Source organism: Fistularia commersonii, chromosome 32 (genome assembly GCF_037954325.1).
Source record: "Fistularia commersonii isolate RoL2024-O1a breed Wild chromosome 32, RoL_Fcom_v1.0, whole genome shotgun sequence".
NCBI classification, from domain to species: domain Eukaryota; kingdom Metazoa; phylum Chordata; class Actinopteri; order Syngnathiformes; family Fistulariidae; genus Fistularia; species Fistularia commersonii.
This window is the reverse complement of record NC_141315.1, coordinates 5,687,517-5,713,832: the sequence shown is the minus strand read 5'-3', so window position 1 is coordinate 5,713,832 and position 26,316 is coordinate 5,687,517. Positions and strand designations below refer to the sequence as shown.

Genomic DNA, 26,316 nt, shown 5'->3' with positions numbered 1-26,316 from the left:
AATATTTAAAAGGCGTAAATGACAAGTTTCACAACAAAACAATCCCAAGTCAATTGTAATTGACACCAATCTGATGACAATCAAAATATGAATGCAATGCAGTTACATCCAGTTTGGCGATCTCAACTCGCACAAAAGTAGAAAATAATAACTGGAACATTGTCAAATACCAGATACAGTTATCTTATGCAGTCAATAAACTCTGAAAGGCTTGGACCACAGGAACTCAACTTAATCAAACCTAATCAATGAATCATTTTTTGTTATTCATTTGAATTTTCATGTTTTTAATTTTCATTCTATGATCAATTTTTAATGTTTTTACTTTCTTAAACTTATTTACCCCTTGAAGGACTACCATTTTACCCTTTGGGAGTATGTGCCCCCTATGAAATACATCAGGCTAAAATTCTTGCAGGAACCTTGACTACCTAATAATGTATATGCTTTAATTAGCAGCCAGCAAGAGTGAAATTTATCCCAGCCGTAGACACTTTGATGTATATGTAACTGAAACCCAAAATTTCACTAAATAATAATCCTGGCATCAAAATGTTGAATGAAGTTTAGAAAGACTGAGGAAGACATAGACATCAGTCAGTACGAGTCCTTCATCCTCCCTCTGCTGCTGGTTGAGAGGCTAAGGGCTGCCATGTCAGGCAGTAAGTCAAGCGTATGGGTGATTAGTTATGCAGTTTCATTAAAATATATATATTTTATTATACTGAAGCAGGATATCAAGCAAAGACTTGAATCAATATGGTAAAAATACAGTGAAGTGCTTTTAGTGATAAGATAAAACCCTTTATTATCCTTGCTATGCTAAGAGAGTAAGATTTATTATTAATACTGTTATGAAATGGATAAAGAAGACGGTATTCCTGCATTCACTAATGAAGCTGTAGGGTCATTATTAGAGAAGTAAATGGGATGACAAAAGTTTTGCTGAGACAGAAATAGGTCCACAGTGAGTGCTGCCAGCATACGGTCTCACAGAGTGCTCATTAGTGCTACTTGGTCAACACATGATGTATTAAAATTGCAATGACTGTGCACCCCACCAATCCTCCACAGCCATGATGTGTCAGCTGCCTCTTTCTGCACTAATGACTCATTCACTCTTGTATTCAGGGAGCCCTGTGAGAATGTCATTCCAAGATTTTCGAAGAACCCCATCTATCAAGACCTTTTGGCCATTAAAGAATGTATCCAGGCTATCATTACACAGAACTGCCCACCGTTTCCATCACAAACACAAAGCATACAGTAAAAAAAGACACTTGAAGTTATATCTGCTAAAGAGACAATGTGACCACAAGTTCATGTAGCATCTTGAAGCACCAGAATGAGGTAACCAACACAGTAAACTTGCAGCACTCTATCAGTCAGCATCAGCATCCCTCAGAGGGATCATTAATGGCAATGAAAAGGACACGGCCTGTATTTTGGAGAGATAAACTAAACATTAAATAAACTTTCCACGGCCACGGAACTGGATTATTCTGGAAAACTTGTTTATATTATTTACTACATCATTGACTGTGCATTGACAGGATTTACAGGAGGAGAAAAAAAACAAATTACTTCCAATTCACAATTATTTCAGGCTTTCAAGTGAAGCATGATGTATATTTAGCCATGACTAAGTGACTGACTTATGGTGAAGTTCTCATTACAAACTATAGAATACAATTCTCCCCACATTGCTTACCATCACCAACTTGGGTTATGAGATTCTTTCTATTTGTTCTGAGAGCAACTTAACAATGATATACGCAGGGATGTGCAAAACACATCTATCTCATGGCGCCTACTCATTTGGAAGATTTATGTCAATTACAAGACCCTTTGCCAAAGAACAATACAGAATTTGTTACTGTATTGGAAATGACCTGGTTTGTTTCAATAATTTAACAAATGTGTTTACAACATAATGTAACCTTCTTGCAAAAACTGATACTTGCGAATCTCAGCTTATTTACAAATAGTTTATGATAAATTACAGCCACATGATATGAGAAATAAGGACAATAAGGCAAGTGATGTCTAACTAACTGCAATTACATATATATCTTTTATAAGGGGTTTGAAAAATATAGTTTATCAATCTTTGGATAAACTTCAATTTTAACTATTGAATTTTAATATTTTCTTTGTGTTGTATTTCATTGAAATACCTTGGAAATCTTTATTTTCAATAGTCAATATTTGTCACACTTCAAGCAAATAAAATCTTTAGACTTAATTAGCTGAATATACAGTCAGGTGTAGTGATTTGCCAAAACGCGAAAAAGGGAAAAAAAAAATCCAAAAAAATTGTACCTTCTGAATGACTGCATTGCGTTTTGTTTATTTTTTTTAACTTAATTTGTCATGGTTATAATTTATAAACTTTGACAATTTGCAATTAGCTTAAACGGTTTGGCTAATTTCATTGTCCACAGGCTAAAATCCCTGTCAGGCACCCACGGGCAGACATGTAGTAACTCTCGTTAATTTTTGTTGTTCTTTTCCCAAAATTAAAGCCGTAAATGTAAACGGGAGTTACAGGAACTTCGGATACTTTCTATTTCAGGAAAGAGAGGAATGTTCTCAGGCCAGCACGCCCGCCAACACACAATTTAAAGGAAGTGGCAGGAGATAAGAGCAAACGGTTGTCCTGTTTCTATCAACAGAAAATAAAGGGGTAACAACTTTAGCTGGGAGCTAGGCGGTTTGCAGCAGCGAGGCCCCTCAACACAGGAAACAGCGCTGAGACTAGGCGCGCCTCTCACAATTCCCAATGCACACACACTGTCCTCCTCTTCCTCACAAAAGACAGCCGTTTTCACCTAAAACTAGCTGACCCGGGCTTTACCGCGTTCAGTCGGCAAATTTGAGCCGGTATGGCGTTTCAAAAAAAAAAAGTGAAGCGCCCGGGAGAGGAGCCGGCGCCCGCTCTCCGCCAGCGGACCCTCTCCCAAACTTGTGCGCGGTGGGAGCTAGGAGCTAACCATGGAGCGTGCGAGTTTTCTTACGTACCAACACCATACTTTTCCTTTTTAGTGGGAACCCAGCGAGACATTCTCAGTGTCGAGTTTTTGCGTGGGGGGTGCCCGACTCCCGGGTCGTCGTCTGACCCGTTCGGGCGAAAAAAGTCCGACTGTGAGCTCCAGCTATTGGAGGGGGATATAATCCAAAAAAAATGTAGACTTTTCTTCAGTTTTTTCGGAGCATTGGGGAGCTACTCCGAGCAGCCATTTTCCAACAGTGACAGGACGCTCCGCAAGGGGGAGGAAGGGAACGCAACTTTTTTCACCCTCCAGCCTTCTCTTTTTTTTTTTCTTTTTTTTTCTTTTTTTTCTTTACTCTTTTCTACAGCAGAACTTTTTTCGGGTGTAGATGATCGAGCGCTCCACTTTTCCCCGGACAGTGTTGACAGTTTAAGTCGGCCAAAAATCAAAAACATACATTTAGTGACACACCAGCAATGTATGTTGTCATAATCTCAGTTCAACTCACTAGATTAGCCAATTCAAACAGTATCCATTTGCGATGTGTTGTTATGTTTTAGGTCATAAACGACCTTTATTTATTCTTGCAAACAAAAAAATAAGAAAAATGAAAACACATTCAAACAGCAAGTTTTTTGTTTGCTTTTTGAATTTTCCGCGGATAAAAGAAACATGTGAATATTCCTTATGATGAAGCCTAAAATGACAATGTGAAGAAATACAAGAATCTGTGATCATTTGATAACCAACGCATTATTCTGGCCTACTCAAAAACAGCAACAAGTAATTTAATTAATTAAAAAAAAAGTAAAATAGAGTATGATACAAAATGTACTTCGGATCGATGGGCTCTTCGGTGCGTTCAGTAGCACAGTCTTAGAACCATAACAGAATTTCAACCACACTACATTTACTATGCTTCCTTCTTGTGTTTCGTAATGTATCGTTCAAAGGCCTAAAAAAGCGTGTGATCAAAAAATAAAACATAAATTCCGCACAATGCACCTGTGGAAATACACTGTAAAATACACACGATGACCTCAGTATCTTCTTTGCATCTTTTTTGCACGGATGTGACATCCCATCGTAAAACGCCCTCCCATCCTTTGCCTTCACGCTGATTTAAAGCAAAGCTGACAGCAGAGGGCGCTGCCGAATCAAAACATCTCAACCCCAAGAACCCACCTGTTTTGAAATACTCAGCTGATTATTTCGCCGATATCGATTTGATGTGCCGGTTATGTGAGACAAGAAAGCACCTATTACTCAACACCATCTGTTATTCAAGATCTTACCTTTTCAAAATGTGATTTCGCCCCCTGGAAATGGCGATGCTGTGAAGGACACCTGGACAGAGTTAATGGAGTAACAAACAACGGCGTTCGTTAAAAGCTGCACCCGGTTCTTTTATTTTTGAAAATTAGTTGGAAATTTTAAAGCATCCGTGTTAAAGTCGATATTCCGTCTTCTTGAAAATACAAAATGCACATGCGTCGCAGGGGAGTCATGTGGATCCCAGTAAAGCGTCCAAGAAGACACTGGCTCATATTCAAGATAGTCTTGCAAAAGTCACATGGCTTAAATAGCAGCTTCAGGATAGTCAAGCCTCATCATCAGCCACCAACCACGAGATCACAAGGATGAGCAACAACAAGTGGACTCTACAAAGGGGATTTCTTTCAGCAGTCATTAAAACAACATGGACAATCTGGCCGCTTCATTTATTTGACCAACCAAGGGTCAAGCAGTCCGATTTAGGCATGACAGGCAGCCCCAAAAGCTTTTGATCTTTTCGGTAATTAACATACAAATGGATTTATCAAAAAAAGGATTTAGCTACTTCAGCAAGCATTGCATCGCCACGTTTTTTTTATTTTGCTTTTTTCTCACACTCCCCAACCCCACCCCCGAATCTCTCCATCTCCCCCTCCGTATTGGATGATCAGCCCTTGTGCTCAGTAACTCTTTTGTTCACCACAGCATCCCTCAGACCGCTACATGGTCGATCGGAGACAGTCCCCGCCAGCACCTAGTCCTGGTCTAAGACGGGGTGTTTCCTCTTAAATACTGACGGCTAAAGGAAGTTGAGGCAAGTGATAAAAGAATGATTTGTTCTCTGAGGTAAGTAACAGTTAAAAGGGAGAGGCGTGATGGGAGTGGGGGATTGTTGTGTGTCTATCCTGATTGCTTTTTCTTCTCTTTTCTATTGAAAATAGATCCCCAAGAAAATGACATCTGAGTGCCTTGTGTCCAGCATACCCCGCAGTTTGAAGCCAAGTTAAACAAAGTATTTTCATTGATACCTACACTGTAGAGGACTTTTATTGCGGCCTGAAACTGGAGAGCAGTGAGTTGTTACCTGAGCTGCAGAGCGATGACTCTCCGAAGGCCAGCTGCTCACCTGAGAAGGCCTCCAAACTGGAGAAGATCAGGAGACGAAACCTACTGGGAAAGCTTGAGAGCCGAGAGCGAGAACTCGCCCCGTGTTTTGCACCCCCAGCGCGCATCCCGGCCCCAGAGTGCCATCGAGGGAGGCCAGCTGGACGGCTGGCTGAAGCACCTTCAGAGGATTGAGAGGGACCTGGTCAAAACCCCTGGCCGTGATCAGGTTCCGGCGTTTGCTGATCAGGTGACGTCGAGGCCCGGCTTTGACAGAGAACCAGGTGGGCATGGTTGGAGAAGGCAGGGGACTTTCTCATTCAGCAAAGGCTCATCTTCCTGTGGGAGTCCCAGCCAGTGTGAGAGTTCACTGGGAAGCCAGGAGTCCCTCCAAACAGGATTATTCTCTCCTCCTGAGCGCAGAGGGAGCTGGGAGAGAGCCCATATCATGCAGGCCCCAAGGAAGGAGCAGGCACAGCTGAGCAACCTTGCTCCTGTGAAAACTGGTTGGCTGCCAATTCAAAGACGGGTGATGATGGTTGACAGGGGTTGCGATCAAAATCCAAGGTTTCAGGATCACTCCTCCAACCAGGTAAGACAAAATTCATGGCAATAAGGAATACTTAGCCCAAATGCAAAGTTTTCTTTTGTTCAGCATTTGCTCTATATTTTATGCAAAATCTGATCAGAAACTATGTTTTCAATTTGACAAAAGTAAAATTAAGAGGTTTCATCTCCAGTATGTGCTTCTCTATCAAAGCACTCTCTACTTAACTCTACTATGTGATACTGCTGAGGAACAACTTTTGTGACGGTTCTATGGTGTATGATCTTTTTTGATTTTTTTTTTTTTTACATGTAACAGAGACATATTGAAAAGCAAACCACTGTGTAATGGAGGTGATGGTGTGTGGTGTCGGCCTTGCAGAGTAAAACACACATTGCCACAGAGAGTCATTTGTAGTCAGTTCTCTGTAGCCCAGGGAGAAGGCATAGCTCTAGCATCCTTTGAAAACAGCTTACTCTGCAGGAACTCAACACATTCTTCAAAAGGTTTACGACTCATTTGGAGCGGTGGCGGCCAAGATTGAGCTTTGTGCCCTGAGAGGAAGCAAGTCAATGTACAGCAAATTCATAGGGTGCGTTATCCAGTGAAGTGATAATATGACTCCGAAATCGATTGGTCACTGTGCTGGACTAGAGACTGGAGTCCTCTGATGCACAATGTCATCACTTCCCTTGTGACTGAGAGATAGTCATAGTAGAGTTAGAGAAGCAGACCTCAGCTCCAAGTGAATTCAAGCCATTGCTGTTTTTCCGATGTTTTTGAGATCAAAACGAATAATTTTTCAAACATTAAACAAGATTTACTTCAGCAAACCAATATAATTATTGGAAATGCAGCATTGTTTTGTAAAAATCAATTCAACAAGTTCAACTGGTCTTGTGAGTGTGGATCAAGACCTTCCAGGAAAGAAAAAAAATTAAAAAGATTAGTGGGGGGGGGGGGCAGTCTGGGGGTCTTTTTTCAGAAAACAAATGAGATTTTGAAATTATTAGAATTGGCCTTTCTGTGTTGGAATTAAACAAAGGATAAAGCTAAATATAAAAGATTGCACGAATAACAAAAATCAACAGAAATAAATTACCCTTTTTACATTTTTGACGGGTATGTAATTTAGTCGTTATTATTTGAATTAATTTTGCTCATTTATAAAGGACTACCAGTATTTCAATTTAGCACGTTGATTGATATGAAAATCGTGAAAATCTCTTTCACTCTTTATGTATCTGTGTGTGTGTGTGTGTGTGTGTGTGTGTGTGTGTGTGTGTGTGTGTGTGTGTGTGTGTGTGTGTGTGTGTGTGAGAGAGAGAGAATGTGTTGGTCTGTGGGAGAATGGGAGTGTGTGTGTGTTGGGGGAGGTGACAACACAATGAGATATGCCATTTTATTTTGCTAAATAAGAAAGTAAATATCCTGTACTGATGCATACTTTGAAATTCAAAGTGGTTTTCATATATCATATCTATGCTCCAGCCATTCCGAGAGATTGTGAAGGTCATAAATACGTGGCAACCATCTTGTGGGTGTCGGTTCTTTTTTGGGAACTCTGTACCAATGGACATTGTAACCTTTACTTACAGATGAGACTGAAACAACCCATCACTCCAATATTTCCAAAGACTCCGGCAACGACCAACAGACACAAAGGTTTGTTGGATGACTTGTTCAATGTTCGTTTTGCTCACATGAATATAGTCAAACAATTCTCCTCATAAAGTCTTACGAAGGCATGGTTAATATTACAGAAAAGAGGTACCTAAAAGTAATGCTTGAACCATGCTAACATAAAGAAGTATCTTTCCTCCATTACAGAAAATTCTCAGTTTCAACTGTTGCTTAGTGTACGATCAGCGCTAGAACAAATATGGCCACAGGCTAACTGCAAGGACCGGGTTAGCCAGAGGGAGAACAAGAGCTTATTTCAAGGCTGACTTGCCACACATTTTACCTGCATCTAATCAGCTCCTTGCAGCAGTGTTGTCCCAGCGCTCTTTCAAATGCTCCACACTGACTGACTGGATGATCGCGTTTGACAAATCTGCAAAAAACAAAGTCAGTTCCAAGTACAGCTGGTTTGTTGCTGTCATGCCATGGTGTTTTGGGTGGATTTCAGTGAAGAAACAGGTTCTATTAGGCTTAAAAGTCTGACAAAACAGATACGGAGGGGAGTAAGAGGCTGAAAGATAAGAGGAGATGCAGACTGATCGGAAAAAGAGTCTTGTTAATCTTTGAACATGGCAGTCCCACACTCTATGGGTTTTATCAGAGGTTTGATCCCTCAACCTTGTCCTTGATTATACATAGATTATCTTGGCAAAGGTCTTGGCTGCTTGCAGAAATCAAAGCAATTCATCCATGGCACCATGAAACTCCATTAGAGAGTGTAAGTGTTTTATAAACTATAAAACTATGAACTTCAACCTCATTTACAATGTTTGTGAGACGATATGACAGGAGAATGTAAAACAAGAGAAGGCAACCTTTTGCATTTTGCATCAGAAACAATGAAAATGAACATTTGTCTTTGCCTTTTCTAAAAAAAAAAAAAAAAAGAAGCTATGAAAAAATAACCAATCTGTATTTTTGAAAAAACATTTAATTATGCTCTAAGTATTTCATTGTGCACAATCTCCCTATAAATTCAAGAACACAAAATGAAGATAAGTTGATATTTTGCCCCATGGGCCTTCACATTCAAAGACGCGGGACAATTTGTAACAATATCAGATGTATATAAAGTCATGGGGAAGAGAAACAGTTTAGGTACTTGCACAGGTATTATAGACTTAAGTTTCCATTTTCCACTGGTGTCTTAAGGTTAGCTGTTATTTCAAGAGAAAATGGTTATTTGAGCACAGGACTACATGCATAGACACTGCAAGAGGTGCTATAAAAGACCCTCTTTCAGAAATGGTGGCACATGTTGGTCAGGAGCAATTTATAGGGAAAGAAATAGGACATTTACTGAGTCAGTGGTCTCATTTAAAGACTGAGGAGGACACGAATCCCTGCTGACACATCTTGAGACACTCCTTTTTGTAATCAAATTTGTGATGTTTTGCAATTTTCACCCCGACTTGTGTTTTTCTTCCTTAAAATGGAAAGCCCTGTGAATTATCTTCACGGCATTTTGGGGTTATCCTAAAGTGAGAGTGTGTCGCTATGGCAACAGCAGCAGGTGGAAAACGCAGCCAGGAAGGTAGACAGGTGGCAATAGAGTTGGATGGAGAGGCATACAAGGCCAGTTGCGATGTCTCTTGAGAAAGCAGAGGAGTGGATCCGGGTTGGTTTCTAGATTCACTTTACCGTGCCAACATCAATTATTGACAGTGTCAACACAACTGCAAAGTCAGAGATATATAGACTTGTATGCATGTGTGTATATGTAGGGGTAGAGAAAGAGCAGGTTTGGTGTGGATCATTTGTTTTGCCTTGATACATAGATGGAGAAGGGGAGAAATGTCACACCAGTCCGCGTGCTTTGGATGTGAGGACGTGGCAGCCACCTGATCAAGGCTCTCCATTTATTAAACAGGTAACCGATGAGACCTTTGATTTCTTTTCACTTCCGTTAGGGTTCACTGCACTTTAGGATAAACTTTACTTTCTTAGTCTTTTTCAACTATAGTATACATAGGTGTCAGGATATATTAGTCAGCAGTTGTACATATGCTATACACATGCTGCTGAATTGAGTTTTTTCAGGTTTCTCTTGTTGAGACACAGTTAATCAGGGCATCTTGTGAACGGTTGCAACGGTTGGAAAATTCAGTTAAAATACCCCTCACCTGCGAATATAATTAATTTCTGTCTACAAGGCGGTTAGGGCCTACATAACAAAATTCAAATGAATTTACAATCATCTGTAACCTTATCGGGACCTTTAAATGCAGGATCTCCCGCCAGTTTGCTGATTGGTCCAATATCATCACATGTAACCATTGCATTACTTTGCAGTTAAAAAGTGAGTGATCCAATGACAGCTGCAACAGGTGTTCTTTTGCTGTGTAGTGTAGTGCTGTCTGTGTATTATTTTATATTTTCTCTATTATTCTCCCTTGCAAACTTATCTGCATAACACTCAGAAGAGTTTGAAAACTAAAAAAAGAGACAGGAATAGATTGAGGTGAGTACGGAACTCATACTCACTGTGGAGTGAGGAAGAGTGAATCCCACTAGCAATAGTTTCGGAAAGATTAGAAATTTCCAAATGGCGAATTTGAGTTTGCCGACCCCGAATCCCACAAACCCTACCTGAAAGCAAAACCTGGTTCCAAAGACAAACTTTACCAGTGGTATCTGGGCAATACGGGGAATAATGACTACAATGCACAAACTCCAAGGGTGGACATACAAGTCAAGAGACAACATCCTGATTCCTCCAATTCAAATAACCGTATATTCACAGCTTTAACTTTTTATTTTAACCACTCGCAGAGTTTGAAAAATTGCCTCTCATCATTCTTTAGACATAGCCTTACGTTATTGTTATATCTGAGAAAAGCCATTTACGTTTGCTGCATTTGCTCTCCAACCCTTGACAGGTGTTTACCTCAACAGCCTCTTCATTTCTACATGGAGAGGAAATGCTCACAAGAAACAGCACAATATTTTACATGGCGTCCATAAAAAAGAATTGAAAGTTGATAAAATTCTCATATCATTTTAATGGTTTCTATATGTTATCCAAAGGAATTTTTCAGCACATTTTTATGATTGCAACCAAGGGTTAGGGTTCAAGTAAACAGTGACTTCACAAACTAAAGAATGGTCACTAAAGTCTACAAGAAAAAAAATCAGTGGTTGCTCAATGTTGTATTATCATACCAAATATGCACCTAAACTTAAGATAAATTAGATCTCACAACATTGCTTTTGACTGGGAGCTATTGTGTCGAAATGTTAAGCTTTTAGTTTATTTTGTAATCAAAGCACAGTATCGAATTCTAAAATTCTTACTGATAATTGGGGGACATGATGTGAACTTGACAACAAGGCCATACAGTTTTGGTGTTGCTACATTGCTTAATAAACACCATCAAGATCACTGCGTCAAAGATATGAATGTTTGCCTGTCTGTTTCTATTGAGCATAGTGCTTCATTGTTATTCAGTGAGGGATAGGTCACACTGTGTGGGGGATTTGTTTGCTGCTGCCTCTGTTGCTACTGGGTAGTTACTATGTAGAGCATGGGGAGAGTCATCTGACTAAGAAAGGCCCTGAAGAAAGACGAGACAGCTGACCAACGGTTGAAATAGAGCGATGTCATGTTGTCAATACATCATGCGAAATTAAATGATGTTAAAAACCATTTTCTGGCTTTGCCACTCAAACAACATCTGGTTTACTGTGTCAATTCATTCGGAAAGGTCTTGCGAGCTACACCGCAATGGTTGGATGATATTCCCATGCATAATTGAGGATATTGATCACATGGCATTTTTTTCATCCATGTAATGCAGGTACCGGAAAAACAGAGCGCTGCTGTTTACGAAGGAGACAAACCTGTGTGCTGGAGCGCTCTGAGGAGAGGCTGGAATACCAACAGGCTGTCAGGTCGCCCTGCAGGCAGTGATGTCCCCATAGGGATCAGCTGTGACCCCCATTTGAAGTCCCCACTGTTGAAAGCAACCACCACAGAGGCCCACGAGCATAGCCCCGTGCACCAAACAAGTTCTTTCGAGCCCTACCAATCACACACTGTGCTGCATGGAACTGACACTACTCAGTCATTCACATCACATACTCCTTTACGTAGGACGGGCAGTGTTCAGCCTGTAACACCAACAGTCTCGTTGCGTCAAACAAGCAGTCACTTACAGCCCTCGCACATACAAACAAGCTCTGCCGTGACAACCCTCGTCCCCCAGAACAAGATCGGCTTCTCCTCCATCACCATCTCTTCCAAGAAAGTGAGTAGATCTTCAAGTCTGCCTGGGTCTAGCCATCGCTCTACAAACCCATCTTTGCCACATGATTCCATGGACCCAAACTCCAGGGTCACTGTCCAGAGAAAGGCCACCATTGTCAAAGTCACAGAGCAAAGGGTCGTGCCTGGCGCCGTCCAGAGCACAGGGACACCACCGGCAAACCACGGTTTGGACGCCGTAGTCCACAGGAGAAAGGCCACTATCATCAAAGTGACAGAGCATCGGGAAAGCTACAGTCCAGGCAATGTAAAACCTGGCAAAAGACCCACAGAGTACAGACATAGTTATACAGACGGAGCATACAAGGAAAACAGCCTGTGGGCTCAACAAAACCATTTAGAACACAATACAGTGCCTGTATGTCACCACTTGAATTCAGCGGAGAGGACAAATGCCATGACAGACCTAATACCAAATACGTCTCGGTTTGAGACATTAAAAAATGATGGCACGCACACGTCCACACTGAGGCTTTTTGTAAGCAGCCCTCCTGCTATAGCAGCGGCCACTCCCTCAGAGCCTTCTCCCAGGGCTGTTGGACAGAGATCGCATAGGCCACTCAGACCGCAGAGCTGCTATGGCAATGTGTTTGGACATACTGAGCCAAGCAAGGAAAATGTGATACCACCAACTGTCAGGAAATGGAGTTTTGAGCTTCCACAAGAGACCACTATCAACACTGTGAACTCATGCAGCCGTTTCATCAGGCCCGGAGCTACGGTGGAAAAAGGAGGTCAGCAAGTGGCAGACACCCTCAAGCCAGAGGGAGACGAGAAAGGAATATTGCCTCTGCCAGAGGATGCAGCGAGGAGATCATCTCCCTTTCTAACGCTCATCAAAACTCCGGGTAGGTTTGTCTGTCCCACTCTGACAGGCTTCTTGTCAGCACACAGGCTCCCTTTTGTCTCTGATCTCAATTTTCAAAGGATGGGAATGTCTAAATATACAATTACTTTGTGTGCTATAGCTTGAACTTCTTACACATACTTCAGCCTTCTGGGTCTGAACTCTGATATTTTGTTTCATCTTTTATGTCTTTTTGATGGACATAATTATATTGCACCGAGGTAACTTCTTTATCTGCTGAGTGGATTTGACACTTGTGTCGGATATCAGTGCCACTGTCAAGTAACATTGCCGAGTCAACCCACCGGCGCCTATGTATGATTTCTCATTTTCACTTTCCTTCATTTTCTGCACACATCTCTCTACATGTTTAATCTATTCCAGGCCTCCTTTCCCTGGCAGCACAGGGGAAGAGGAGAGATAACAAGCTGCTAAAATTGTGAAAATTAAGTATTAGGAGGTGTTGAATCAATTTTGCCATCCAGATGCTGCACAGCTATTTGTGTGTGTGTGTGTGTGTGTGTGTGTGTGTGTGTGTGTGTGTGTGTGTGTGTGTGTGTGTGCATGAATGAGAGAGAGGTAGATATTATTGGAACCACATTGTGGAGCCTTTGCAGCCATCTGAGGGCAAAAGGCTTGACATACCTTCATATTCCAGGGTTATATTTGGGTTACAGCATATGGTTGTTATATAACAGGTGTGACTTGTAATTAAAATTTCAGTTATCAAGTAAAAACCAGATTAAATTAGAAAGGTGGCACAATGGTGCAGTAGTATGTGCTTACATCTCACAGGTGTTGGTTCAATTCTGACATGGGGCCTTTCTGTGTGGAGTTTGCTGTTCCCCTCGTGTCTGCGTGGAGTTTCCCCCAGTTTCTTGCCACATTGCGCCACAGTCCAAAAACACACAGCAGTTTAATCGGTGACCCTTAATCTAGATATGGGAATGATGGAGATATTGGTTGTGTGTCTCCGTATGTGCCTCTTTTGTTGACTGGCGATCGTTCCGCCTCTTGCCTAATGACAACTGGGATAGGCTCCAGTACTTCTCTGCGACTCTGCGTGAATGATAATGAATGAGTGAGTCATAATGACTTAATTGATTAGAGGTTAAATACGTCCCAAGATTTATTTTGAAAAATTTCAGGCTAAAAGAATGAAAGCAAAAAATAAAAAAAAAAACACATTTAATGCTGACATTTCTTTCTCTCTGTCTTGAAAAAAATGCAACAAGTCCAGTCGCTACGACAAGAACTGGCTAACTGAGACCCTTCACAGAAACTACAGTGACTCATTCACACATTCACAGTTTCAACGGCATTTCTGTCTGCGAGACAATACCTGTGCAAGATCTCCCCTCCCCTGGGTTTCACCCCACTGTGTCCCACACTCATGGGCTCTCGTGGCTTTGACCCATTGCTAATGATTTTCAGATATCTAATATGTCAAGTGTATAAATCACAGTGATGAGAGCCAAACGCAGCACAGGTTTAGTGACATGTCATCTTGTCCTTTGGGTGTTGAGCTATTCACAAGAAAGTGCGTTGCCCTGATTTGCAGTCACTGGATACAAACCATTCTGCATTATCTGGGACGTTCCCCTGCAATCTTGTTTGATTTCATCTAAGCTATGGTATCAGGACAGCACTGAGGAATTTTCCTAATTTTCTTCAAAAATAAACTAACATCACTCCTATTAGTGTGTTCTAGAAAATAAATTTTAATTCTACAATAAATGTAAATTCCTGCACCAAGATATCACTGATGATATATGTATGCTGTGCAAAATAGTACTGTTGATCCGCAAAGTACATCAAAATCGGTTTCATAGAAACTGATTAAGAGGAGTTGCTAAAATATTGGCTTTTATAAGATCATCCCAAAAAAAAAAAAAACTTCAAACAAGAAGTGCTGGGCGTTTGGGAGTAGACTAGCAACCTGACATGAGGCTGTTTCTAATCTTACAAACTTCTCCTTGGAAGCTGTGCAAAGATATTTTTATCTGCCCCCCTTTAAAACGGCTTATATTACTTTCTTCAAAAATATAATAACTGTGAATGTAATGATTTCCCTCAAACACTCTGTCCTTGAAGCCAAGTCAGTGCTTCACATCATCATGTCCCTGGTGAAAAGATATAAGTTAACATACGATTATGCAAAGTTCCTGAAATACCCCCAGTTCAAGGCGTTTTTTTAAATATTCTGACAGGTGAGGTAGGAGATGGTAACATGTTTCTTAAATTTATGATGCTTTCCTCAATGTGAAATTATCAATTATTCTTTAGTCCCCTTCATTAAGTGTCATCAATTAATAGCCGAAGCTTGGGGCGACATCATTATAATTCAGTCAACCTCCAAGTGTAGCAGCACATTTTGAAATTTGATGTAAGTCTGCTTGTACTGCACTCAAATGGCAGCTTAGAAACCACCAGTGTCACTCTTTCATTTACCTGTCAGTTACACCCAACCTCTCTTGTCTTCCAGATCCCCAGTCCCATCAGTCTCCTGAACAGGTGATTGCCCTCAATGCAGCTGCAATCATCGCAAATATCAAACTACAAAGACAACTTAGTAAGAAGAAAAGACCAGACGACAATTGTGAGGAGTCCACGCCTCATGGAAATACCGGTAGGATACTTCTGCTTTCTATCTCAGGTGTAATTAGAATTTCCCCCTTTTTTTTTTTTTTGTTTTTTACAACTGACTGTTGCAAGGTTGAGACTGTTGGAGCCAAGTCGTAGACTCTGTCAGTACGGATAAAGGTGAAATTCCTTGGCTCTTGCATTCTGTGCCTTTTGGATTCATACAAAGAAATAATATGCTATGACAGGCCCGGAGGGCTTTTGAACAACTATCCATTGCGCTCAGCCAGAGCCAGGTGTAAATGAAACACAGTTTGATTTTTTTCTGCCCGGTAGTGACAGATGGGGAGAAATGTATGAAACAACCTCCAGATCAAAGCGGGGTCCAGTGGCGCGAACATGCTCGTGACCGGCCTCGTGACCGGCCTCGTGACCGACCTCACACCGCATATGCTCCACGCGGTCTGGAGCCTAAATTCTCAGGTGAAACCATGACTCTCCAGGTGAGTTCTGAGATCATTTTTTTGAATCAAAAACATGGATAAAAGAAAACATTCAGATTTCATTACAACTACTAAATCTAGTAACAACACTAAAAATGGCTAATATCCTGTTAACATTTACGTCCCTTGTAAATACCTGATACCGTGCCACGGAACGGAGAAAAATATGTACTTTGCAGGATGACATCACCTTATATGTTGGAAAGCATTAAATGTGATTCAGCCGGGAGTTGCAAAGACTTGTCAGTTATTGAGCAAAGCATGACTCTACATGGAAGCATTCATTTTTTTTTTTTTTGTGCATATTGCTTATCCTGAACACAAGGTTACTGTGGGGTTGGAGCCAATCTCAGCTGATAATCAGCAAGAGGCGGGATTCACCCTGAGCTGCTCGCCTGTCGATCACAAAAGCCATATGGAGACACGAAAAACCCATTCACTTGCTCATATTTCATTAAATTATTACGAATTATTACGACAGGCTTGAAAGAAGAGTTGTAAACCATAGACTTAGGTGAATTAATCTTTGAATTAATGGATAGCCATAGTGACCATAGTGTCAATCACAAAAGCCATATGGAGACACAAAAAACCATTCACTTGCTCATATTTCATTAAATTATTACCACAGGCTTGAAAGCAGAGTTGTAAACCAAAGACTCAGGTGAATTAATCTTTAAATTAATGGATAACCATAGTGACCCATAGACGCATTTTGTGAAGTCGCCCTCAAACGCGTCCATAAGGGGATTCGGTCTTTTGTGACCGACACTCCCAAAATCTTCACATGTGATTTCGCCTTGGCCTGGATCTTCCCTGCATATACCAGAATGCAGATTACAGTCCAAAGATTTAGATGATCGGCACAATGATATAGTGATTTTGCTGAATATAACATGGCTATCTCTTTGGCATCTCACTACATAATTTTCTCTGCATTTATTTTTTATTCATTTATTTGGTTGAGACAGTGCATGTTAATGAACACGCATGAGACATGCATGTAAACACACCACTCTGGACTGTAGACATGGGCTAATGTGCATTGGTTGTCCCACAGTTGCGCTCACAAACACACTCTCATTCATCCTGACCTATTGCACATGTTTTCAGTGGTAGGGGAAACCGGAATACCCGGAGGAAACCTATGCAGACACAGGGAGAACATGCAAACTCCACACAGAAAGGGTGACGGTTATGGTTTACTTTTGAAAATATTTAGAAAAAAAGGATATTCAAGTGTACAGTGAAAGAAATTGATATGATTTATTCAGGGACTTGAATTTTATTGACACTCTGCATTTTTAAAACAGCACAGGATTGTAATGCACAAATTATTTTTTTCTTTTCTATGTCTCACATATTTGCTTTGGAGGCCTTCAACAGAGGTTTTATTGTAGTTGTGTTTTTCTTTTAGGCTATGAGATCGTGTCATGTGAATGGAAAAGTCTGTCCCCACCATTAGCAATAATAAAAGTAATGCCAATGAGTATTTTTGTTATTGTAAGTTATTGGCTACACATCCGCTGTGGCCCACGTCCCTTTGGTTGGTATCTGTAAGCTTCCAGAAAAAATGTACGAAATGAACACAGAGTATGTACAAAACATAAAATTGAGTCAAAGTTCTATCAAGTCACGTTTCATTCTATTTTTTCTTTTTATATTTGGATGAGTTTATTTAGTTTTCAAAATATCTGACAATTTTTTACATGCCACAAGTATGACACCGAAACCCCAAATCTGTGCAATGCTCTATCATAACATAAACATACAGCTTACATACATGTAGTGCATTCAAAGTACAAGTTGAATACACAAACAATGCCACTCCTGAGTTGTTTTCACAGGCGACACCTCTATTTTGACCACACGGACGAGAGTGTACATGTAGTTTAGGGGTATCTGATTTACCACCTTAAAGTCAGCTTGCCAAGTTGATTGTATAGAAATTATGAATGAAAGTGATATAAATTAAACAGTTGCAATAACGTATACTTACTAACTGGACTCTCAGTCACTCGACTGATTAATTCATCTGGCTTAAACTTCAAGAGACGGAAATCCAGTTAATAATGTACCGCAGAAAACTTTTTGTTCCATGAGAATAAATTGCACAAACGAATAGTTCTAGGTTTTTTTTTGGGTCGAATTTCACCTAAAGGATGTAGAGGTTGAAAAGACATTTTTGGAGCAGGTTTCTTTCTGTTTCAAATATTTCTTAATTGGCTGTGATTTTTTAAGGGGGTTTAACTTTGGGTGTAAAAGAACTACTAAAATACAGTGCGTTGTCAAAGAAAGGCAATTATACAGTCAGTGATACATGATACTGGCCTCGGGATACCTCGGGGCTATACTCTGGCAGTGAAAGAACTTGGATGTGGGGATTAGTCTTAAATATTTTGTCAAGGAGGGGAATATATTTCTGGTTTTGGCAGGAAGCACTCCAGAGGTCCAAGCCACACTTCATCGCTCGGTCCCAGGACAGAGTGCAGAAGGTGGAGCAAAGGGCAAAGGAGAGACGGGAGGGCGCCGGCTCGGCTAACCTGGACGCAGCTCGGAGGCAGAGGCGAGCGCGCAGTGTTCGGTTTACCTCTTTCAAAGGTACTCCCAAAGCCGCCAACCTCACGCCTCACAGCCAGAGAACTACATGCTGCCCCTGTGCCTTCTCGGTGTTAGGGTTATATTTATGGTCTGTGTGATTGCGAATCATACCACCAAAGGAGAAAACACGCGCGCACACCCCAACACACTCACTTCACAAAAGCACGACGGCAACAAGAAAACAAGAAAATGTTTTCACACTTGTCTCAACCATTTAGCCCCTTTTTCACTGAAGAGGCAGGGGAAATAGACTGTGTCTAATTCTGCACTGCTTTACTACAAATAGCAATGGCTTCCAAAATTCATGACTTCCTCCACAAGTGTTCCCCAGCAGCATTGTTCCGCACCACGAAAGTGAATGTTAAAAGCTGTATGACCGCACTGAGTTGTTCACAAACACAATGTAAATATGCCATTTTCCGATTTTTTTTATCGGTTTTAATCTACGTAAAGCAACTGACTGTATTGTATTTTAATGTATTTGAGGCAGAGTGGTTTACATTGTAAAACTCAGCGAAGCTGAAACTGAAATATTTGTGAATTTTCAAAACATGAGAGGGAAAAACATGTCCTACATACATTTTGCAATTCTTTCTTAACATTGTGAGCTCCAAGTACACGACAAAGTAACAAAGTAGTTTTCCAGAGGAAAGCATCATGCTATAAATTCCCTTTTTTGTATTTCATGTGGAGTTTTATGCGCTCAGGTATGCTTTTCCAAAATACACTTTGAAAGGAGTATTGAAGTTGTGGAGATGGTATAGAAAATGTGTGATGGCAGTTCTGTTGAGGGTTGGGAGAGAAAATGCAGCAACATGAAGCACCAGAAAACAGTACGAACCTGCTCTGAGCATGGATTGTATCCAAAAGGATGGATTTTCTTTGGAAACACCTCAGTTCTGGCTGCTTGACAACTGCTAATTTGTATCTTTTTGTAGGATCAAAATGGGTAGAATTTAATAGCTGTTGTTTGCTTCTGCCCGAGTTGGTAAATATAGATGAAATGGTATATATAAACTACCCTATTGATTATTCACTATAGATTGCACAATGCCATTTATTTGATGCACATTTAATAGATATATCAATTTGCAATCTTGGAATCCAGGAACTCGGACACAATCAAATGACCACTTTAGTCACAGTGTAAGTTTTTTCAGTGACCTGGCGGAAATGCAAGAGGGGCAGAAACTCTCTGGCACATGGTTGTAATCTGGATATGACAAATAAACACTTGCAGAGAGGAGAAATAAAGGACAGATAGCTATATTCCAAATATATTTAAGTGACTCCGTTGAATAACACGGCTTCAGAATGTTTGCCAGCGCTGAGTTTTAATGGAAATGCTTCGGTGACCTTCAAATGTTACAGTGCTTAGTATTCAGTGTTCTGTCTGGTGAGACATAAAGGAATTTAAAGGTATGCAAGAAGGATTTTTGCAGTTATCGCTGCCCTCTACTGGCTTTTACCTGATAGGGCAGAACAGAGGAGAGAAAAAAACAGTTTATGTAGACTTAAGTGGTTTAAAACATTTTAATTAGAGTATGTGCAAATTCCCTTTCTGTAATTGTAAAAAAAATGCACTTCTTGTATTGTGTGTAGTTAAAAAAATACCTTGGGAAACCTTTAGGAAAGAATTCATTTTACTTTCCTGCCCTTTTCTTTCCTTTATTCTGAGCATGAAAGAGATCTTTTGGCTTGCTTCAAATATGGGAAAAGTTATTTGTTGGCTTTCCTTTGAATCAACTCTCTCGAAATTGTACAACCCATACCAAGTGTGTGTGTGTGTGTGTGTGTGCGCTTGTCTTTTCAGATAACCTTTTCAAACCCAGTAATGCAGCCATTACAGGGAAAGAGACGCAGCCCAGATCGAAGTGGTGAGTTTCATCTCAATCTCAATCTCTCTCCTGGCACACTGTCAGATGATTTTCCTTTGAGGGCAGATTTGCTCTCCTCCCTTGTATCTGTGACATCGCCGCAAAGAATGTAGTCCCTAGGCTTCGGCTCTAATTATGTTATTTTTGTTGCTATTGTTTACCTCCCTGGAAGATCCACTTATTGATTCGAAATAAATGCCAGAATAACTATAGAGGTAAACATTTCTTTTCACAAAGTTGATGTTTTGCAATTAATATGACCTGAAGGCGAAGCATGTTTGTGGCTAAAATATTGCAAGAAATTTAAGCCTGTACTCACAAATGAAGTTTCAATATTGTGAAAACATGCTGGTGATATATATTTTTGGAATTAATATATTACTCATCATTCAAAAACAGAGATAAAGGATATAGAAGGATGATCGCTTTATTATTTCAGCACCCCTGCAGATCTGAAGAGGAAAAAAGAAGAAGAGAAGAAGAGGGAGGTGTGTTTGAACAACAGACAGCGAGTGGAGCTGTTCAAAAAGGTAACTTTTAAAAAAGTTTTTTATTTTTACTTTTATTTTTTTAATAAAACTTTAAAAAGGAACTCTAGCCTAACTAACTGGGGATGCATTTTAGTAAACCTGTTCAAAATTAAAGGATTCTAATGACTAATTTGGGGGATAAATATCCAAAAAATGTTTCATCACGCAGACACGATTTTGCAGTAAAACTCTACTGCTTCTCTTTAGAGAAATAAACACAAACATCAATTTCAATCTCCCTCAAGTTGTTATAAATCTGCTTTGCATAGAATTTACAACAGGAATACATGAACCCCCCACCTCAAAAAAAAAAAAAAAAAAAGAAGACGAAGCTGCTCAGCTTGGTGTTAACAAATACTTGCTTGAGATGCCGAACAGAACATTAATTGTTTTTATGACCCACAGGCAATTGAGCAAGTAATAGCACACCTTTCTCCTACAAGCTCAATTAAACATTGCAAAGGGTGAGACATTTTCAGTAATGTCGAACACCAAAGGGCTGCAGTAATGATACACATTTATTTATTTAATTGTTTGTTTGTTTATTTATTTCTCTCTCTCTCTTTGTCACTCTCTCTCTCTCCTGACATAAGCACAGCTTTTAAAAAATATTGCTTGAAATTATCACCCAACTGAATAAGGGTTATTAAACATGCTGGAATTGAGTTAAATATAATTCTAAACCAAGAGACTTAACCAGTAATGTAGAAATAGGAGGGATGATGGGATGTACCATGTGTCTTTTCTAAAGATGGATATATTGACCCCTAGTATGCATTAGACTAAATCACAATAAATTATGTGGAGGGAACATACAGAAATTGGCCGGCTTACAGTGCTAGTTCTGCACTCTCCACTGTCCTTTCTATTTTTATAGTTATGGAAACATGAAATGACTTTGCATCTTTACTTCTCAATCAAAGAGAAAAGGTCAATCTTATTTATGGAAACATCACTGTTTATATCATTGCTACCATTGCCCAATTGGTGGGTAAACTTGTTTATCTTGTAAGCTTAACTTTTGGGTTTGCAATGCCTTTTAATTATTTTGAAATGATGTCAAACAAACAAGTGTGTCCCAACCCTTTTTGGATTTTACAGGTGAAAGTGTTGCTCTGAGATCAGTTTTCCTTATTAAAAGGTGATTAAATGGTAAAGACAGAAAAGTAACGAGATCCATACATGCAAATTTAAAATAAAATTAAAAGAGAAACAACTCCTGTCATATCCAATAACACAGTCAGTATAATCATTGTCATGTTGGGGTAGTATTGTGCTATTTTTTTTCCTCTTATATTTGAGACACTGTGATACAGATTGTTGGAATATGCTTTGAGAGAATTTTTTTATTTACCAAATTAGACAGCTCAATAAATCAATTATCCCACTAGAGGGTGCTGCTGCCAAACATTTGCTGTTTCTTTCCCCCCCGCTCCCCCCACACAGTTGTCAAACCAAACTAGCTGGTCTTAAAAATACACACCACAGTAAGTTTAAAGAAGTATCATTGACGTTTTTAGGTCAATAACAATCACCCTGAAAATAATAGAGTTTGATTTGTGGGAGGAACTGTAGTCTGTCTCCTGTTGCTCAGACACACACACACACACACACACACACACACACACACTCTCCCTCTCTCTCTCTCACTCTCTCTCTCCAAGGAAAGAGAGAGAGAGTGTGAACAGTCTCATTGTGCTGGTGTGTGTAAGGCCACTGTGCCTCCTGGAACAAAAGCCCCTTCAGAGGCAGACAGAGCTACGGTGCAGAGCCACCATTCAGCTGAACTGCAGGCAAAGCGAGGGCGCGCCCTCGTGCGCTCCCGCGCATGCACGCAAACACACAATCGCACACACTGCTCAGGACACACTGCTGCTGAGGTAGATAAGAAGGTAGCGAAGCCATTGCAGAAATCCTGCAGGCCCTGAAACAGGAGCTGCAACCCTTGACACCCTGGGTGAACAGACAACAGCAAACAGGCTTTACTTTACATTCTCTGCAACTGAGGCCAAAAGGAGCACGTGTGTGTGTGTGTGTGTGTGTGTGTGTGTGTGTGTGTTTACCTGAACGAGAGCGGGCACTTGACTTTCTGCGTGGCTTAAGCCTGGAAGCCGCGTTTCTCGGCATGTGATTTAGTAACACGAGCATTTGTGTTTTTGTCGCAGAGACTGCTGGATCAAATTCTTCAAAGAAGCAACAACTGAGAGATGAATAACACATGAAGACGATGGAACGTCCAACGAAGTAGCAGCGCAGATATTACTGCGCTTTATGTTAAAACACAAGCTGTTTCTTATTGACACTGTAAATCTAATGTACCATCATAATACAAGTTAAAGATGAATATATGCTGTTCTCATGAAAGCATGAAGCCACTGCCAATCTTTCAAAAGCTACGGCATCTCCTCAAAAAATTTAAAGTTTCTTTTCCCACGAATGGATAACTCCTTATTGCTTGATACAGGATTAAATCAAACATTAGCAAAATACTTAAAATACTGATCCCTCCAGACGGAATCAAACAAAAAAAAAACCCAAAACATCATGACTTTACTTAGACCCAACCCTCGGAGACTGATACGCCAGGTCCAAAAAATTTTATAAATACACTTTATAATACATAAACAGTTATGCCATAAAAAGATTAAACCAATACATATGAGCTGCTGCTGGCTGAGGATTAACATTGTGAAAAAAAAAAAAAAAGAACTAACTAAATGCATTTTATGCAAGTTACATGTTTTTTTTCTGTTTGTTTTTCTGCAGGCTTTAAAATGTTGCCATGGCATTACATTTGTAAAGAACTCATTAGGACTGGAAACCCACTGTCTTGTGACTTTCTTGAGACTTGCCTGACTTGACTTGGCCCTGAGACTAAAGATTTGGAACTTAAAAAACAACGACTCCCAAGTCTGCCGCAAACATAACAGTTTATGAGAGTTATGAAATGTAACTTTTGTATATTCTCGATACAGAAAACATTGTAAAATGTCCTTCTGAGTTTTTGAAAGATGCCAAGGGGTTTGTCTGCAGATGACAGATGCCGCCTTTGTGATTGTGACTCAGATGTCCTGTCTGCTCTTGTGGTGCGCAATTTCAAACCACAGGGGCCAAAACGAAGGTAGAAAATTATGCAGCCGCATTCTGTTTGTAAGTCAGGATCACTTTGAGCCCATGAACACACTGACTGACTGATAATGCTTTCGCATACTGAAGTATCCAAACCTGTAATTTATGCATCTTATGAACTTATCTTGTTCCAATTGATTGCGATTGCCTTTCCTTCCAGATCGTAATGCTATGCATGGTATCCTCTCGCTGTGAGATAAAGCACCGATTACTTCCCGCAGCCGCTTTCACATGATGTCATGTGATGTGCAGCCATGATACGGGACGGGATCCTTCATTGTGGCTTCACGGCACCATCAGGGACCGTCATCCTCATTATGCCACCAATAAGCACAAAGAAACTCTGCCATCGTTCAGTGCCAGCTATTACTTGTAAGATGGAGGAATGTGACCTCTTCTGTCTGGAAACGCCATGTTAATGGACGGTGCCAAATTGAATGGAGTCTTTGTGTAATGATGGAGCACAGCCTGCCATTGCAGATTTAAATCTGTGTGTTTTGATCTCAAATGAAATTGCTTCAAGTGCTGCTCAAAAAATGATGGAGCACGGCATAAATCAAAAGCGAGACATTTGAATATTTGGTTTTAGATTCGGACTCAGCAGAGCAGCCGCTCCTTTTCATGAAGTTCAATTGTTATCTCACTCATTATCTGAGAAGTCCACTGTCCGGCTGTACCATCCACCTCAATTTTCACTTTAACAGAGTAGTATTTAAAACTCATTTCATGTCAGTACCAATGCATGAGTGGGTGTTTGGATGGTAGAGCCACAAAAAGGTTCATAATTGTTTCACTCTGCCTATAATGTGTTATTAAGCAGAGCACTGCAATTACAACAAGCAACTGGCGCTTGAAAATGTGTGTGTGTTGTTTTTTATTCAGCTCTGTGAAAAAGCTCCAAAATGCATTGTTAGCAAGCCCATTGTTTCCTGCAATTTTATGGGGTTTATATTGGAATTTAATGTTATCTATTTTATATTTACAGTGTTCTAGAATTTGTGTTCATGCACTGGTGGAAAAAAGTGTTTTTGTTTTCAAAGTTCATTCCATGATATATGGAATAATAAAGAGTATGATTTATTGAGAAATAACTGTCCTGTCTGCACAGAAACAGAAGTTCCTCTCATCCTGCCTTCTCTTCTCTTCTCCTTATCATCTTTCTACAAGCATCCACTGGTTCTGAGAAAGAGCAAAAGATCAGCTCTTTGTACTGTGGATTTTGTGTCTCGCTGAAATCGGCATGCAGAAGAAAAAAAAAACCTCAGTCTTTAAATTTTTTTTTTTATTTATGTTTAATCCCAAAAGAAGAGTTTGGTGAAATGGAGGCTTATGAGCATCATGACTCAAGGCCGCACACAACAGTTCCCAATTCAAAAGGGAACAAATGGATGTGCTCCTGCGACTCGAGCATAAGCCTTCATGCTGGGAGCGTCCTGTGTTTGAAATGCCATACTGTTAGTTTTCTACTGCAGGTTTTTTTTTTTTTTTTTTTTTGAGAGCACACTTTACATGCAGGCATTTCCAAATTTCCCTTCATCAGCTCTAAAACCAGTCAGCCATGTTGTGCAACAAGTGGACAGGCACGGGTGCAAACAGCACCTACGCAGCGAGTTTTTGATGCCAAAGCATGTTGTCATTCGTAATATAACATGTCTGCTATAGTTTTATGATGGAGTTTCAAATTCAGTTGTCTCAGAGACAAAACGACTTTTCCGTGTCTTAGCAGAGAAAGAGACCGTTTTCAGTGAGGAGCAACTGTAGCATGGAGGGGATCCACATTTAACATTTGATTTCTTCCCTGATTTCTCAAATACTTAATACATATCCATCATTTGCAAGTGAGGCCTGCAATAGCCATCAAGCTGCTTTTTTCATTGTAGTAGAGCATGTCAGCCTAAATGAAGTTTGTTAGTCACTCGAAGAAGGGATAATAGAGAAATTCAGAGGTTGGATTTCAAAATAAACTACAAACCCGTTATCGTCAATAACATATGATTTCATCGCAGAATCCAGACGCGTGGTTTTGAAAATTCGTCCTGCTCCCCCGCTTCAAGTTTATGCACAAAAAGTCTTCTCGCGATCGATTAACAGCGGCTTTCTAAGACGGTGCTTTTATTTTGAAAGTCCAAAACCGGAAGCGACGCGCTCTTAGTCTTGCAAACTTGACATCAAGTCGCCGGGCTCTGACGCTGAGCGCCGACGGGGGGTTTTTAGGACCTCGCGGAGCGTCACATTCAAGCACATGGTCTCCACTCATAAGACAACACTTCTCGCCTATAATTGCGCCGGAATTGTTGTCATTCTAGCGGGTGACGGAGGCTGCGGCTTCCCGTGTAGATCCCCTCACTCTTCCCACCGCTTGCTCGTCATTTCCAGCGGC

At 40.4% G+C, this 26,316-nt stretch overlaps 2 protein-coding genes across 5 annotated transcripts in view; one reads left to right on the top strand and one right to left on the bottom strand.

Annotated features, from left to right (window-relative positions):
- Positions 1-3,251, bottom strand: part of dock1 (dedicator of cytokinesis 1) — a 177,559-nt gene extending 174,308 nt beyond the window's left edge. For all 4 annotated transcript variants that reach the window (XM_086139460.1, XM_086139462.1, XM_086139461.1 and 1 more), the window contains exon 1: positions 3,022-3,251. In XM_086139460.1, coding sequence (XP_085995586.1) covers positions 3,022-3,064 — 43 coding nt within the window. In that variant the 5' untranslated portion in view covers positions 3,065-3,251. The remainder of the gene's footprint in view (positions 1-3,021) is intronic.
- Positions 3,252-5,001: 1,750 nt separating this feature from the next.
- On the top strand, positions 5,002-25,063 carry c32h10orf90 (chromosome 32 C10orf90 homolog). Its single transcript, XM_086139506.1, has 11 exons — positions 5,002-5,114; positions 5,210-5,964; positions 7,518-7,584; positions 9,381-9,472; positions 11,400-12,714; positions 15,199-15,342; positions 15,633-15,799; positions 18,235-18,400; positions 20,214-20,277; positions 20,717-20,807; positions 22,973-25,063. The coding sequence occupies exons 2-11, from the start codon at positions 5,368-5,370 to the stop codon at positions 23,009-23,011; spliced, it is 2,742 nt and encodes a 913-aa protein (XP_085995632.1). The 5' UTR covers positions 5,002-5,114; positions 5,210-5,367; the 3' UTR covers positions 23,012-25,063.
- The last annotated feature ends 1,253 nt before the right edge of the window (positions 25,064-26,316 follow it).

Coding starts and splice junctions, on each gene's coding strand:
- c32h10orf90 (XM_086139506.1), top strand. CDS start 5,368: ATGACTCTCCGAAGGCCAGCTGCTCACCTGAGAAGGCCTCCAAACTGG. Junction 9,473..11,399: donor GCTCTCCATTTATTAAACAG/GTAACCGATGAG, acceptor CATGTAATGCAG/GTACCGGAAAAACAGAGCGC. Junction 18,401..20,213: donor TCGGTTTACCTCTTTCAAAG/GTACTCCCAAAG, acceptor TTGTCTTTTCAG/ATAACCTTTTCAAACCCAGT.